Raw genomic sequence first — 16780 nt, 5'->3', positions numbered from 1 at the left:
TTTTCCACTTACCTTTGTTAATCATAGCTTTCTTATGGATTAATCTTTTTTTTGTTTCATGACATGTATTTTTTAAGGCAATCTCTAGCTCAGTAAGCTTAAACAAAAGACACTGTTGAAAAGATGCAGTGCCAACTGATTTTGTAATTCTTTGCTTTACGACAAAACAAACCTTTCAATTTTAGAGACAAAATGTAGAGTGTCAGAGAGAGTAAGAAAATGGGGAATGCGTAAAATGAATGACACCATTTTACCTGTTATTGAAATAGTAGCAAAATTGAAGGATGGCAATTAATTAGGAGAATTGTAGTACAGTAAGATTGACTATGTGCAGTTGTGGTCTTTCATTTGATATGCCAGCAGTACGGGTGAATCTTGGGTATACATGTGCTTCTGTGAAGGCTTTTCTAGCAAATGAGAGAAAACATGTCCAGTGTCATGAGTTTCTTAAGAATTGCATTTCCTATGTTTTTGTGCCATTGATCTTTGTGAATGTCAGTTGCCTGGAATAGCTGATGCGTGCTTGCATGTACTTGGCAAAAAGGAATGGGAGAATGCAGCAACCAAGGAAATGAACTAGCATGTTCTTTATTTTGTTTTGGTTATAAAATGACCCAATAAAATTATTTGTTTCTCTAAGATTTTTTTTTTACCTTTGAAATCAACTTAGGCAACCAAGTGACCTTCATGTTCTTAACTGTAGCTTGTTTCTGCTTTGCATAGGTAGGTGTTCTATGTCACTTGCACTAGCAAGCAGTCAAGAATCTGTGGGAACTATGAGCCTTGTGTTTTTACTTAGTGTATTCAGTCTTTTCTTGAAATAAGTTTATTCTGTTTGCTGAGTTAATGTGTGGAACATTAAATGAAGAGTGGTTTTTTTCCACTTGCAAAGAATAGTTCTGGTACCATGCTGTGAACTGGCCACAGCAGAGGGACCAACAAGGCTGTTAGTCACTTTAGCACCTACAATGATATTAGCAAAGGTTGTCACTTCTGTTTCCCGTGAAGAAAAAAATTAACAATTGCATATGAGCTATGGATTTCTTCCAGCAGAAAACATGAAAGAGGGAGGCTACTTGTGAATTTTTACTGTTGCTACTGGAATGACTGGGAAAAATAAGAGCTCATTCTCTGTTGAACGGGAAGGTGAGTTTTGGTGTTATGTCAGCAAAAAGACATAGGTTGAATAAAAAGCTTTGACAAGTTGGTTGTCCTGGATTCTTAACAAAAATTCTTAATGACATTGTTATCATGAGTTGTTACATTTGCTTCTGCTTCTAATATTTGTTTATGGCTGCAAAATAAGCTTTGTCTTTGGAAGAGAGTTAGCTCTTAGTTGTCCAGATAATAAGAACCTAGACTACCCTCAACAATGCAGATGCTATACAATTTTGCACAAACTCATCCCATAGTCACTTATGAGTTATATTGCTGCGGCTCAGTTGGTTTTGATAGACTGGACAGTTTGACACAGAGCTGTTCGGGTGCATGTCCTGAGCTGGATTCTGAAAGAGCTTACTGAGGTGCTGAGACACCCTCTGATTCAGGTGCATCCAGCTTATTGTGGGTATGTGGTGCTTTAACACAGTGTAGCAATTGCCTAGGGCAGCTGAGTCACAGCAGCTGACCTGCCAAGGCTACAGGTCAGCTTCTATGTCCCATCATATATAACAACACTGTTAATTTCCAATCTCCAAAATTATAAATTGACAGTTGGCAAAAAGCTTCTGTGGTGTATACAAAGTTGTCTTAGATGTAGTAAAGAGGGAAGCTATGAGCTAGGTGATCTTGCAACATAAAAAGAAAACAACTTTTTCTGTGGAGAAACACAGTTAAGGCTTTGCATATAATTGTTTCTTCTCTTATTAATTCTGAGAATGAGATGAACCTTCTGGATCCGTTTCAACTCAGACAGTGTAGTGGTGACTCGTCCAACTGGTGGTAGAGCATGTTTGCCATAGAAGTCAAATTGGGAAGGGTATCCTGTAAGGACAGAAAGGGATACATTGAGCAGCACAGAGGGTGCATGCAAAGAACTCTTCCTTCCAGGTGGCCTTGGTATGCTGTCTGGAATAAAGCATCTCCAGGGATAGAGTAAGATACAGTAAATATCTCTCCAAAGGTTGTAAGAGATAATGTGTAGTCCTAGTCACTGAAATGCTTCTCTGGCTAGTCCTGTCTGTAAGGTTTTTTTTGAGGTGTTTATCCAAAAACCTAACTGTTGGTTTTCTTGGGTACACCTAATGAAACTTACCCGTTAGTGTTTCAGAAGCTCTTCAACCTTTTGTGTTATGATAAATGGGGCTTCAGAGGTCTTAGAAGCCTGCATTTGAAGAGGCATGCATGGTTCTGGAGCAGAGATGAAGATTTCACTGGAATTCCCGTTTCTTCTATTGACTTGATCTCTTGACTCAAAATCTTAATGTGGAATTTCATTCCACAAAAGCCAGTCAGCTATTGTACAATCCTGGTTATTTAAATAAGTTTTCCCCAAAAGGAATATGGAGGTGCTTTATCTGGAGATTAAAGTGGGAGGGAGGGGGTAACAGTGTTTTTTGGCACCTAAACCAATTCACAGTTTGCCTGCAGGCGAGCTACTTACCTTCAACTCAGTCCTTCTGCAAGTAAATACATTCTGTACTTGTTAAGTGTTGCCATGTTTAAGGCTGGTAGAGCTGCTGAGATCTGCAGCTAGAAGCATGTTTTCTGGTGAATCAGTGCAATATAACTGTTGAGCTATTTTTCTTTCAAAGAATCAGAAAGCCACCTTAGATTTCTAGGATAAGTTTAAAAAGCAGTGGTGGCCATAACAGCTCTCACTGCTGTCCAAATTTTGACAGCACTACCCTGAAAGTATTTCACTTTATGATCTTAGATTTTTATCTGTGTTTTTTATCTCTGCGTATGCAATGATTGCATAATACGCATAAGGAATTAAGTTTTTAGGACAAAATGCTTTTCTGTGCCATGTTAGCATATTTTTGGAAAGGAAATACCCCACTGAAATCAGTGTTGCATGTGTTTTTGTTTTGGTTAGAATGAACTTCATGTATTGTACCTTCTGACTGGGCAGCGCTGCTGAAGTATACATGTAATGCACTGCATAATCATTGTGCTTCCTGATTTGCAAAGTCTCAATAAAATTGGTATGTTACAAATCTGTTGTGATGAACCTTCGCTCATAAATATAGCGCTAAAATGCACTCTTGCTGAAATTTCTGGCGGCAAGCCTAATTTTAAAAGGTGCCCAATATGATAACACCTTTTAAAAGTCTGTGGGGAACTTGATATCCAGCCTATGATAGCAGTTTTCAGTCTTGTTGTTTTTAAGAATGTTCTTGGTATGATATTGCTGTGTGTTCTGAATTATTCTGTATCCCCATGTTCGAGGCATCCAGAATTTGGAAAGCAAGACCTTTATTTCTTTTATTTAAAAGACTGAAATCTGTGTTTCTTGGGCCTAGTGATAAGTACTCTTCACATTTTGTTAAGTTTGGTTGGGGTTTTTTTTTTAGTCAAGCTAAGTTCATATGTATTCATTTTAACTTCAGATTCTTAATGCTTCAGTTTTGGCCTCCTAAACACTGCAGAAAATAAAATAATTTGAAGTTATTTTAGGGGTTATTTCTTTTGGTCTCACCACAAAGTTTGCTTAGAACATAAGGTTAAAATGCTTCATTAAATGTAAAGGCCCTGGAATCTACAAACCTAAATATTGGATTGTTCATGGCAGTGAACACCTTCAGAATGTGTTTAATGATCATAGGAACACCTGTGCAGTTTTGGTTTTCAGCTTTTGTGCTACTGTTATGTTGTGAAAATGACTGAAACTGGCATGAAAACCAAGGGAAGGGTTGTAATTTTTGGTTTCTTATTTTATTTTTAGTTGCATGAAACTCTGCTTGAAAGTAGAACATTGTTTCCAGTTACAGAAAGCAAACTGAACTGCTTTGAAGTGCTCTGCTGCAATGAATGTTATTTCCAGTTTTTCCCTGGAAAGTTGCTATAAGAAAGATGTGTGCTAAACAAGCAATGTTTAAGACTTTAACCTTACCATGATAAGTGACCTTCAACACTTCTTTCTCAGAGAAAAGCAGGATGTACAGATGTGTATGGAATCTCTTTCTGTGGTCGACAGTATGCATTTGTTGGTAATCGGAGCATAAATGGCTATCCTAATTACTTCTCTATTTCTGCCTTCTGAGTGTGGATATGCCAGTCATTTGAAAAATATACACATACCGATGTTCTTCAGAGCATTCTGCAGAGCATTGCACTGTTAGATCAGCGGGCAGCATTCACATAATAGTAATACCTTTGCTCTTCAGTGCACTCTGGAATTTACTCAGGACAGGTGAGGATTAGACCCTGAAAGGGCACTAAGTAGTTCTTGAGAAGCAAATTTATCATCAGCTTGCTGATCCTGGACCATCTTCAGAACGACATGGAAGTCTAAGTTTTCGGCTTGCTGTAAGCCACAAATAGCAAACACTGGAAGTGTCAACTGATGATTATGAGATGTAGATATGCAAATTTGAAATGTAAACATGGCTTGAAATACAGACTAATATTAGTAAAATGGTATGGTTTTGCCCCCTTCTTAATGGATGTTTAATTAGCACGTGAGAGCTAGGTAACAGCTGTGAGCCATGCATGGGAAAGTAATTTGACCTTTAAGTGGTTTAGTTATCTAGATACTAATGATTCTGGGTGAGTGTTTGGAGTTTTGTTGTGTGGTTTGTTTTTTTTTTCAGTAATACTACTCAATACCTCACAATGGCTAGAATGTTCTTCCTTACTAATCTTGTTTTGTAATTGATGGTACATCTGGGCAATGTAATATTTTCTTCTTGTGGTGAAAAGGGGGTTGTCCAATCTGGAGTTAGATATCTGAGTATTTTAAAATGCTGGTTTTCTAGCAAGCAATGCACTCATATGTATATATAATGTAATTCAACCATTTACAATTTGTATGACATGCTGCTTTCATCAAAAACTTAGTTGTGGTTTTTTTCCTCTTTCTCTCTAGCTTCCATTTTGCCTGAAAGGTTCTCTGTGACTCATGGGGATTTTGGTTATGTACTATATCTAAGGTCTTTGTTAGTTTGACTGTAAAAATTGCTTTTGTACTTGGTGTGTGTAATCTAATTTCTGTGGTAGCATGCTGTGATTCCTTGTACATGAGAATTAATTTTGAAGTGAAGTAAACAGCTACAGGTCACAAGATAGCTGATTCTTAAAGTATATTTGTAACAGTGGTTGTGGTGAAGGAAGAAGATGCAGTCATGTTGTGTGCGTTGCTTCTAAAGCTTTGGGTATGATCAACTAAAGATCTTTGTGGTGAAGGCAGTGTATTTCATATCAATATGTTGCTAAAACATTTCTGGTTTGAAGACAATAGGACACAAATTTTTGAAAACTTAAGTAAAATATTTTTGTTTTAACTGTCACTGTTTTAACTGTCCTTGTCAATATTTTGTAGTGTTACATGTCAATGATAGCAGCATGGAGAGCTTAGTAACTGTTTCATGATTGAATAATTGCAGGATGCTTTCCCCCCCCAATCCCAAGAGCTGGAAGATTAGGAAGGGGAATGGGAGCAGGTGAATGAATTGCTACTGCAGTGTTCCTACTGGATGGTACTTGGATCTCTCTTTTGTGGCAGCTTCTAACTACTCGAGGCCTGGTAATTTTAAACTGCTTAATGTCTAAGTATTAAGACCAAAAAATTGGATTTTTTTTCAGCTCAGCAGCCTTCTGGAGGTTACATATCGCCACTATTGGAGAGGGCAGATAAGCAGATGCTGAAAAATTTGAAAAGCATTTAAGCACCTGTACTTTGATTACATGTGGCTGACAGCATCTCATGTTTCTCAGATCAGTCATCAAGGATCCATTCTGTGTTTCCCCTACTTCATCCTGCTCTTGCCTTTGTTCTAATGAATGGATTTAGGAATGAAATAAATGGTGTTTTTAAACCTTTATCTAGTTAATAGAAATATGCTGATTTTATGAATATAACTTCATACAAATATTGTGGGATTTGGGGGTTTTAAAATCCTCAAATCTGAGCCATAGCCTGCCGACAATCCCCTGCTCTGCCTTTATTTGAAAGAGAAGTGATGGTGTTGTCGCATTTTTGTCTCAGCAAAGGAAATCCCAAATGTTACCCCTTTTGTATTGGCTAGCTGGTGATACTGTATTCTTTTGGATTTTCCCCCCACATTTGCATTTAGAGTCCATTGTACTTGCAGTGAACAACTACTTGTTAGGGTGTCCACTATTACTTTTCTGCCATTCATCTAACCCTAGTTTCCAGCCTCATTCCCCGCCACCCAGCTTAGTAAATCCCTTGAGAGATACTGCAGCTATTGGTGTTCTCCCTTCCACTTCGCAAATTATTAGGCACATGCCTTGATTTTCTTAAAAGCTAACAATGTCGTCTTAACTTTATTGATCTTCAGAAAAGACTTGGCCTTTTGCAGCACCAAGGGTTTGTGGAGATACTCCTAAGTCCCTTAAGGCAAGGATTCTGATTTTTTTGTTTTTTGGGAGCTGCAAAACTGTATCCTGCATTACATTTCTCAGGAAGAAAATTGTAATAATGAATATATGGTCATATTTTCATCTTCTTGTGGTTAGTGATGTAGTAACTAGTTTCATATATGGTAGATGTGTCCATGTGATTTGTCTCCTTGAACAATCACCCCAGTGGTGACCTCTCAAGGGTAGGGATTTTTTTGTGGGTTTCATCGTTCCTCTTCATGATTCTTTTTAAGGGTTTTTGCAGTTCCTAGCTCAGGAAGTTGAAAGTATTTCTCTTAATAATGCTCTTAACGCTATGCTTAAGTGTGTGCATCTATCCCAGTTTTAAAGAACTACTAGCTGCTGTATCTGGCAAAGGTACTTGGTTTCAGTTAGCATTTGCTTAGCATGCAGCAACAGTTTTACTGATCCCAAGAGAATCCCTGCTATTTTAAAGGGGCTATGTTGGACTTAATGCATTTATGAAGCTTTTGATTTTGGTGCAGGGTGTTTTGCACTTTGAGACAGGTGCTCATACAAAAGCTGTTACTGATTTGATTTCCCTATTTTCTGGTGAAAGTGGCACTTCAGAATTTAGTTTAAAATGAACATTGCCAATGACTTAAGGCAGGTCTGGCCAACATTCTTAAACCTGTCAAGTTATACCAGAGTCTTCCCATGGCTGAGTGCTACCAGGCCTGTTCTGTGTACTGAGAAGAGAATGGGAAGGGGACCACTCATGGGGCCACAAATGGCGATGAGTCCCTTGGTCTGCTGCTTCATTGTGATGACCTTACTAACACGCAGCACCATCCCAGGCCATCCTGTAAATTTGGTCTCAGCAGCCTTATTTCTGAGTAATCTGAATTTCTGAACAGTTTTCCTTGTAGTACATAGCCTTGCTGATGATTTTGTAACATATCCTCATGTATGTGCTACACTCAAACTGCTCATGGTTGCAGACTGGAAGGTTAGCTATTCTTAGTGAAATGAGGGCATTTCTGGAGATGTAATAAGATGCAGTTAGTTACTGTAAAATACAGGCATTTTTATATCTTGCATTTTGTTTACTTGTTTGCAGATCAATGTGCTTTATTCTATTGATTCTTTTGATTTTCCTGCTTAGTGTGGCTGCTTTGCATGTTTTATCAACAAAGGTGTTGATAGAATTGATCTCAACACTTTAACAGTGTTAGGTTCTTAAGGATTCTGCACCAACATACTAGTGACAAAAAAGGAAGAAATAGATCAAAGTTCACAGGTACCTGTGAGACACCATTCTGTATTTTTGCCAACAATGATGGCATTCTTTATCCTTTTCCTTATAAATCCCCTTTACCCTTTATGACATTATATATATATATATATGTATGTAATATATAATATATATATTATTCTTTGTGAATATCAAGTATAGAGATCTGTGCTATGGGTAAGATGATCAGAGGTGGTTCACTCAAGCTGAGCTTTTTTCCCTGTCCTCCTCCTAACAGTACTCAGCATTTTTCGAAGTTGTTACTCCAAGACTTTGCTGATGATATGCTTTAGTCCCTAATTTTTTTATATGTGTTTGGCTGGTTGGGTGTCCTGAGCTATGCTGGGACAGTCTTTTTCTAAACAAGTCTTCATTACATGAATTTCTTCTTGAGCTTTTAATTTAGTTGTATGGCCATTATTTTGTAGGCTAAAATTATCTATTTAGTAATCTGATCCTAGAATTTTTGTAGAGTTCCCCAGTCTGATAGTATGCTTATGCACTTCCTTGGTTTAGTGTTTTTTCTTCAGGTTTTGAGCTAAATAAGTGTAAACACTTACTGATGCATCTTTTGGGGGGTTGTAGGTACAGCTCTTGCATTATCAAGTGACTCAAAGCATAATTGCTGAAGCAAAGGAAACTTTCAAGTCTTTTTAAATAGTTAAAATAACTCTCTACCCTGTCTTGAAGCTGTTAGAATCTTAAATGAGGTTGGCATGCTTTTACTATTGGAAGTCACTTTAGTAGAGCTGGAAAAATGGAAACAATGTGTTTGGTATAAAAGCATTAGAAAAAATAAACAGCTGAATGGTTGAGAATCCTGGCTAAATACCTAGAAGTAAAATACGCAGGGATGTTGAAGCTGTCTTTGAGAGCAGCCTCTCATATAGCTGGGATGAGGTTGTCATTGTTGCATTTCATGTATCTATTTCAGTCATATCCAATAAGCAATGAAGAAACAGAACAAGTGGATTGTGTTGTGGTTCTTTTCTTGCTGTTATTGATGGCACTAGCCTGAATATGTTAAAGGAAGCCAACTGTAAAATGATGAGACCTAATAATTATAAAATCTTCCAATGTGATGGCTATAAGCTGTTAATACAGTAACCATGCATAATGTTTCTTTTCTTTTAACTTGTTGGTTTCTGATTCCAGACTTGATGTAATGTATTTCTTTTTTTTTTTCTTTTTTTTTTTGATTGAGCTTATGGGGTTGTTAAAGCCTGTCACTAGACAGCTGTTTGGTTGTTTTGAGATTTCCAAAATGAGGATTTGGCAAAAATGAACCCCTGTTATATCTGGTATGGGTAACAAGTCTCTTGAGGCAAGATAACCTGCTAATCAATGTTGACATGTATGAGAAAAGCCATTATTATCTGTTGGATTTTTAAAGCTGTTGTACTGTAAAGCTTTATATTTCAGTAAGCTTAAAGGTCTGTGAACAAGGTGCCCGTATCTTGCGGGGGAAATGCTACTTCTTTGTGTACTGTATTGTCAAGAGTGGACTGGTAATCCACTGCAAGTCAGTGTCTTCATTTGACTTCGGTGGATGATGTTGAAGAGGTTTGATATAAATTCTTACTGAGAATAAATTCAGCTTCATGTGTTATGTTTTGATAACAATTTTTTTCATTATATCCCTCCTGTGCATGCACAACAACTTCAGTCTGAAAAAAAATCTGCTACTATATTTTCTTCTTTGGTAATATTCATAAAGCTTTGAAAATGTATGTTTTCTGGAAGCCAATAACTTTTTAAAATATTATTGCAGTACCTGCTCCAGTCATCACTGCCACAACTGCAAAAATGGAGGTGGTTTCAGCAGAAGTCAACAGCTTGCTCCCTGAGGAAATAATGGACACCGGTATAACTCTGGTGGAAGATGACAGCATCGAGGCGGTTATCGTGTCATCGCCGATGGGAGATTCTATTCCCATGGAAACAGAACTGGAAGAGATAGTGAACATAAGCTCCACCAGCAACTCCTCAGCTACAACTACGGGCGCAGTCACCACAGAATCAGTTACTGCACCCAGTAATCACTCGGGCGATGCGACAGTGAACACCACAACCCCAAAAACTGATGTGAATGCAGTGGTAAAGCCTACCTTTCCAAGTGGCCTCCATAAACTTGGTGCTCAGACCCCTGTCGCTATATCAGCCAATCAAATTATTTTGAACAAGACCGCCGATATTAAAATAGGCAATCAGAGTATTAAACCGGATGGGCAAAAGCTAATTGTAACAACTCTGGGCAAGTCTGGTCAACCTATTGTTTTAGCATTACCCCACAGCCAACTCCCGCAGGTGCAGAAGGCCACATCCCAAGCCCAAGGTGGAGACTCCAAGGTACAAGGCCAGCAGATCAAAGTTGTTATTGGAGGTCGGTCAGAAGTGAAACCTGTTGTTGGTGTCTCAGCTTTGACACAAGGAAGTCAGCTGATAAACACTGTGACCCAGCCTTCTGTTTTGCAGACCCAGCAATTAAAAACAGTACAGGTAAAATGAGTTATGCTGATGAAACATCTTAAACAATTTTGTTGCTGCAACTGTTGTCCATTTCCTTCACTGATGGACACACAGTTGCTTTCAGCCTTTGCATTTATTCCTTGTATTAAAAAATACAGTGCTGCTCTTAGCCCATGTTTTCATCTGTCGATTCATTTACCATTTTATGCCCTTTACCTCTAGATACTGTCTAGAAACTTAGGATTTGCCTCAGAGAAAGTGAGCTATTAAAAGTCAGTAAATTGAAGATAATTTTCCCGTTATTTTCATTTTATAAAAATAAATTCTACCTGTTTTCAAGAAGACTGAATTGAACTCTATATGCCTGTTGTTGTTTATTCAAAGTGTACGCTGCTTTACTCCTTTATGAAAGAGTAGCTTCTGCCTATTACATTTAGTTTGTTTAAATAAACTTGCTGAAAAAACCTTCCAGCATTTGAAAAAGAACAGAAAGCTGTATTTTGTCTGCCTCTAATCTAGTTAAGCTTGTTAATAGATACTAATAGACTAGACGCTATTATAAGCTGGACACTTCAGGGTCTTGTTCCCGATCTCTGGCATGGATCTTGAGATATTTGAAACCACAGAGAATCTGCTGGGATCTGAAAATGTGTTGAAAAGACTTGGGTTATAACTCAAAGGGTCTGATTTTCATCTGGTATATGCCAGAACTAAATGTGAGTGACTTTGTTCTAGTTGGCAGTGAGGCAGAAACAAGGCCTCATGAAAGTGAAGGAAAAGTAGAATTCGATGCAGGTTATGATGGAAAAATATTTATTTCACAGTCTAAATGAAATGAGAAGTTAAACTTCAGGTATGCTAATAAAAACTAATTTGCTGCACATGAAAAATGACAAACTTTTACATGTTGTTAGCTGAATGGTAAGTTCCCTGAATAGTATTTCATGGCAAGGTAATGTGAGTAACTCTCAAGCTGGTTTGTTTTAAAGCTGCAGATGATCCCTGCACCGATTTCTGCTTTCTCCTTTTTTGTTGCTACATCATACCTGTGGAAAACATGTTTAATAATGGCTGTTTGAAACATACCAATTTTCTTAAGTTTGTATTATTTTTGTACCTTTGATCATTAATGATATGGTTGTCATTATAGCTTTCAAAACAGCCTCTGCTCTTGACTCAGCATAGGAATGTTTAAGAGTGGATCAGTTCCTGTTACTTGGCTTCAGTTACTCACTGCCAAGTGACAGATACCGGAAACTGAGGAGAATGACTTAGCTGTGATGTGCTTTTGCTTGCATGAGATGACCTGTGCCATCAGTGACTGAAATACAGTGACTTGGCAATTGACCTCTGCAGTTGTCATTAGGAATTATACAGATTCCTTAATAGAAGATATTACAAATGGACTTCCATCCATTTGTAAATCTAGTTAATTGCAGTTTGAGAAAATTTGTTTTAGTTTGGTCTCTTTTTACTAAACCTTTGCTTCCATTTGCAAAACAGATAGAACTGTTAACACCTGGCATTCCTTTTTTCCTATAAGGAGAGGAGGAAGCAGAAATGAAAAGCAAGACAACAATGTTCAGTTGGTTATAAGTACCTGATACTGCAGGGAAGATGCTTACACTAGCACTTCCCAGACAGTGCTTTTCCCTGTAGTAAATTACTAAAGTATCAGAGGGATATATGAGGCTAGGCAAGAGGTTTGTGGTCTACCCTGTCATGAATGACAGGGGAGGTAATCCAAGGCTTGAGTCCCTGGCTTAGAAGATGAAGTCATGCATTTATTATCCTATCATCCTGAACAAGCCTCTTAACCTTTCAGTGAGTGGAAAAGGAAGCTGTGAATGCCTCCCTGCCTCCCAAGGGTCTTGTGTAACTTCTCTCTTGTGGCTTTGTGAATCAGGTGTTTCAGATGCAAGGCAGCACAGCAGTTTAACTTGGTGCTGAAAAGTGAATTGGTAAAAGATTAGATGACAAAGCTCTCTTCAGTCTCCTTACATCCTCACTGTGGTAGGGGCTTTGCAGGTCATTAGAGAAACTCAATTAGCTTTGCTGTAATCTAATTGTGACGTGAAATCTCAGCACTTGAGAAAAGGCATAATTGGTAGAGTTGAGCAAAATGTTCCTTGGAATCTGGCTCCCTCTCTGATTACAATTTTGGAGGTATGAGTCTGAGGTGTAAAATGTGGCAGGACCTTGGGCTTCATCTATATTCAGAGGTTTATTACTGTTCCTGGGCAGCTTGTCCTGATTTAGTTGAAACCACTGCCCTGGATGTGTGGACAAAACTACTGGGCAAGTGCATCTGCTTTCAGCCTGTGGCTCCTGCCTGCATACAGGCTTAAAAACAATTATGTGCCTGCTGATGTACTACTTTAGTCCAAGTGTATTAAGCAGGAGTTTGGCCTTGCAAATGACTCTCAACCAGATGTCCAGACCCATCGCCATTGCTGTCCCTAAGCTAGTCTAAGTTAGACTTGTCTTGATGTGTCGCTACCATGGCAAGACAACTGCTAAGCTTCATTGTGGCTTCATCTCATCATGGAAAAGTGACCTCATGCACTCCCTAACCTCAGAGCAAACTCCCATTCCTAGCTCAGTTTCTTCATCTTCTCTGAAGTACACTGTTCTCTTCTTCTATTTCTAGAGTCCCTGACTTTTTCATATTATGCCAAATACAAATTACATAGGGCATGACTACATGGACAAGCTCCCATGAGGTCATCTAGGGAGTGGATTTATAGTATGCTGGCTCCTTTGTGGTAGCTGACTATGTGGGTATTCCATCCAGCAGTAAATGCAAGGTATGCATGTGCCTTTTTCTGTATAAATAGAACACAGTTTGACAGCTGAAAACAAAGTCTGGCTGTAGAAACTTGCTAGTTAATCTTGTTTAGTGGAGAGTGCTTATGAAGAGACAAACTGAACCTTTAAATAAAGACACTTGCAGATAAATCACTTCTGTAGGGGGAAGAAGGTTGGTGTGTGCTTCTAAACATAATAATTTTCTTACGGAAGAGCTTGTTGCCCCAGGAAGTATTTTGCAGTCTAATTCAAAGTAGCTTGCAGAGAGCATGCTTAGCTTACATAAAGGAATAATGTTAAGCTTCTTGTGATTAGTACAGGCAAATGGCAGAGGGCTCCAGAGAACTTGCTCTTTTTGAAGCATCAAAGGGGCAGCCTGTCATCTTGATTATTTCCTCTGGCTTCTCCAGTCTCTACTGAAATGGGTAGTGAGTTTTCCATTGATACCTAGAAGGCTCTCACAGGTGGCTGGGGTTATCAGCTCCAGTGGCAAAAACCTCAAAGGCTTGCTTGGCAGCAAGTAAGGGCAGGTGTGCACTGCCTGCACTTGAGGGCCAAGGGCTGTCCCTCACCTATAACCAACCACGCTTGAGTTTTGCCATGTTTCCTAAGCCCTGAGGGGATTTGCTCATTTGTTAGACCTCCTTCTTCATAGACAAACAGTTCACCCAAAAAGCAGGGGGGAATTTATCTGAGGAGGATATTGCAAGTTGAGTCTGAGGGAAGCAGAGCTACTTCTGTTGACTAGCTATCATTTTGGGATTTTTAGGGTTTTTTTCTGAAATACTTCATGTTAACGGGTAGCTATTATTTTTACACGTATTCATGCAAGTCACTTAAGCATGTTTATTGACTGTTACTGGGAAACGACTGCTGTTGTCCAGAGCTGGCTGTTCCTGCTGGATGTTGATCACGTTCTGAGCCAGACTTTGCCCTTGCTTCAGAGAGTAAAAGCAATAGCAGTTGAGTTACAATAATACCTTATGGCAGGGTAAGATTAATTTCAGCAGAATGGAAATCTCAAATCAAGCGGATGAAACGTGAGGAATTTATCAGAAATTAAAATGTGTGCAAATTTACAAAAAAATTTACTGATAAAATGCCTGCTCATTTATCAGCTGTGTATGCACTAAGAGAACTGAATCCTTGAATCCTTGTTAAAATGGCTTTGAGTTAAATTTGTAAACTGGGCTGTGAATGAAGCTTCCTTCGTCAAACAACTTACATTTCAAAGTTTTAGTTAATATATCTCCAAAAAGAGCAGGTTTTTTCTGTTTCATTTTAAGCCTTGACTATTGTATGCCACCTACAAAGCTGCTAACATGGCCTGTGTGCAACATATTTGGACAAATTATCTTTACCTGCCAATGGTCTGAGGTGGAGGTTTCCTCTGAGGAACACTTCTACTGTAACTGTAGAGCAGCACATGGCTTCCTTTAAATGAGGTCTGTTTTCTGGCACTGCCCAGTGTCAGAGCTGCTCATTGCTGGCTTCCCTTGGCTGGGCACAGCTCAGGCACGCAGAGGCGGTGTTTAATTTCCATGGGAGGCTGGAGGGCTCCAGTGCCATAGCAGGGGGGAGCTCTGCCTTCCCTGGCCATGCTATGAGTGTGCTGCTGGGAGCTGAAACAGTCTCATGCTTGCTCTTTGCAGGGCAGCTGGGGAATTCTTTATGTGCTACTGAATACTTCAAATGTTTTGGTGTTACTCTACTGTAAAGGAGGTGTTTTCAGTCAGTAAATTCTATAAATAGGATTTTGGGTAGGAAACCATAACATCCAGCCTACTCAATTGCTTCATTTAAGCACTCACAACTTAATCAGGCTATTAAAGGTAGCTGTCATCTCTGTATCTTTGCATGTCAGTGAGATTTCTCCAGTTAGCTACTTGAGTAACAAAGGGGGTTCTGTGCCTTTGAGAGGTGGCTCCCCACATGGATACCAATGTCATGCCTCTCTGATATTGCTGGAGTTGGTGGCTGGTGCCTGTGGGATGTGGCTGGGCGTGTGTGGTAGAGGAGAAGCAGTATGGGCCTGACCTGTGGGGTGGGTAAGGGTTTCTGTAATGCCTTCTAGTGCACTTACTTGGACTCGGAAGATTCTAGCAATGCTCCACATCTGCAGGCAGCCTCTGCAATCAAGAGGTTAAAATAGTCTTTGAAAGAAGTAACCTCTTAATTGAACTATTCACCAGCTGGATGCCAGTGTATAGAATCTATTAGGATAAATGCATCTGGTAGTTAACTTCTGGTAGTAACAGCGTGGAAAAGGGGAAAAAGTCTTGTTTAAGACTTAAGACTATAAAACCCTGCTTATAAAGATTTCAAGTTGGTGATCTGTCTCATCAAATTGCGTGTACATGTTCCTGGTCCAGCTGTGTTTCAGGAGACTGGATCACAGAAGGAAAAAAAGACCCCCTTGTACCTGGATGTAGCAAGCTGATTTGTTCTTGGCTAGTGAGTACCCAGTACTGATGATCCACATACTTTTTGAGAACTGTTGCAGAAGGCTGTTTCCCCATTTGCAGGATAAGTGTGCTGCTATGTCAGAATAGGTCAAGAGATGTTTCAGAGCAGTAGTTGTCATATTTGAATCACTTGAGGAACAAGTTTTGTCCTGGTTGGCTGAAAAAGAAGTAGCTTTTTGTAAAGCTTCAAATATTGAGTTGTGTATTTAATTTTAACATTTTTATATAGACCAATGGCATGTAAGAAATAATTTCAGCATCTTGAAGATGAGATATGTTTGCACAGAGAGATATCATATGAAAAAGCTGTACGGGATTTGGCTATTCTGCTTTGGTGGCTGGTTTTCTAAAGTGGTGTGGCTGATATCCTAGTTCTCTCCATAGTGAGAAATGGAGGTGAAATGCAAGATAAGCAATTATTCTTCCAATTATGTGTGTGAGTATTGTCCTTTTTATTTTCTAATGTACTTAACAATACAATAATTTAGATCCAAAATACTCAAGTTGCTTTAGATCTTTTTTCTTCATCTTTCAGATTGCAAAGAAGACCCGAACCCCAACTTCTGGCCCGGTGATCACTAAGCTCATCTTTGCAAAACCAATCAATAGCAAAGCTGTCACAGGGCAGACCACTCAAGTGTCACCAGTCATTGCAGGTTGTACTACTTTGACTTGTTTTTCTTTACCATTTTTTTTAAAGGCTGTTCAAAGAGATGGTGATTGTAGAAATTTTTCTGTGTCGATGATTTTACTGTAGTTTCTGTTGAAGTACCTCAAGCAATTGGGGGAAAAATCAGCAGAAAATTTTGTAGGTAGAAGCAGATAAATGCAGTTGTTGGTACCTTTACACTTTGCTCGTTTAGAATTGTCTTTGTGATTCTAGAGTTTGATCATTTTGCTTTTACTGTAATATGCATTTACTTTCTGGATTTTAGGCAGGAGAAGAAAATACCTCACAGCCAGAGAAAAGGCTACTTGATAAACAGAAAGTATTTGTAGATACATTATATAAATACACAGGGGGAAAAGGAGACACATACTTTATTACTTTAATCTGTTTATAGTCGGACTTAAATGTAATACATGCAAATAACAGGGAAAATGTTTGAGTGAAAAAAGGTGAATAAAGCTGTGTTGTTTCCATTAAGTTGCTCACGTACTTAAAAAAATAAGCATTGCAGAAGAGTTCAAGAAAGTAATTAAGGCAAATAAGAAATGGTTGGCTCTTTGGAAAACAAATCTATGTTTGCGTCCTTTA

The 16780-nt window shown here is 38.7% G+C and overlaps 1 protein-coding gene across 5 annotated transcripts in view; it reads left to right on the top strand.

Moving 5' to 3' along the window:
- The window catches only part of LIN54 (lin-54 DREAM MuvB core complex component), a 40520-nt gene that overhangs the window by 6241 nt on the left and 17499 nt on the right, over nucleotides 1-16780 (top strand). For all 5 annotated transcript variants that reach the window (XM_075500844.1, XM_075500839.1, XM_075500843.1 and 2 more), the window contains exons 2-3: nucleotides 9552-10279; nucleotides 16058-16178. In XM_075500844.1, coding sequence (XP_075356959.1) covers nucleotides 9587-10279; nucleotides 16058-16178 — 814 coding nt within the window. In that variant the 5' untranslated portion in view covers nucleotides 9552-9586. The remainder of the gene's footprint in view (nucleotides 1-9551; nucleotides 10280-16057; nucleotides 16179-16780) is intronic.

This window comes from Mycteria americana, chromosome 4 (genome assembly GCF_035582795.1).
Source record: "Mycteria americana isolate JAX WOST 10 ecotype Jacksonville Zoo and Gardens chromosome 4, USCA_MyAme_1.0, whole genome shotgun sequence".
NCBI classification, from domain to species: domain Eukaryota; kingdom Metazoa; phylum Chordata; class Aves; order Ciconiiformes; family Ciconiidae; genus Mycteria; species Mycteria americana.
Note: the sequence above shows the minus strand (reverse complement) of the source record. Positions and strands in the feature narration are given on the sequence as shown.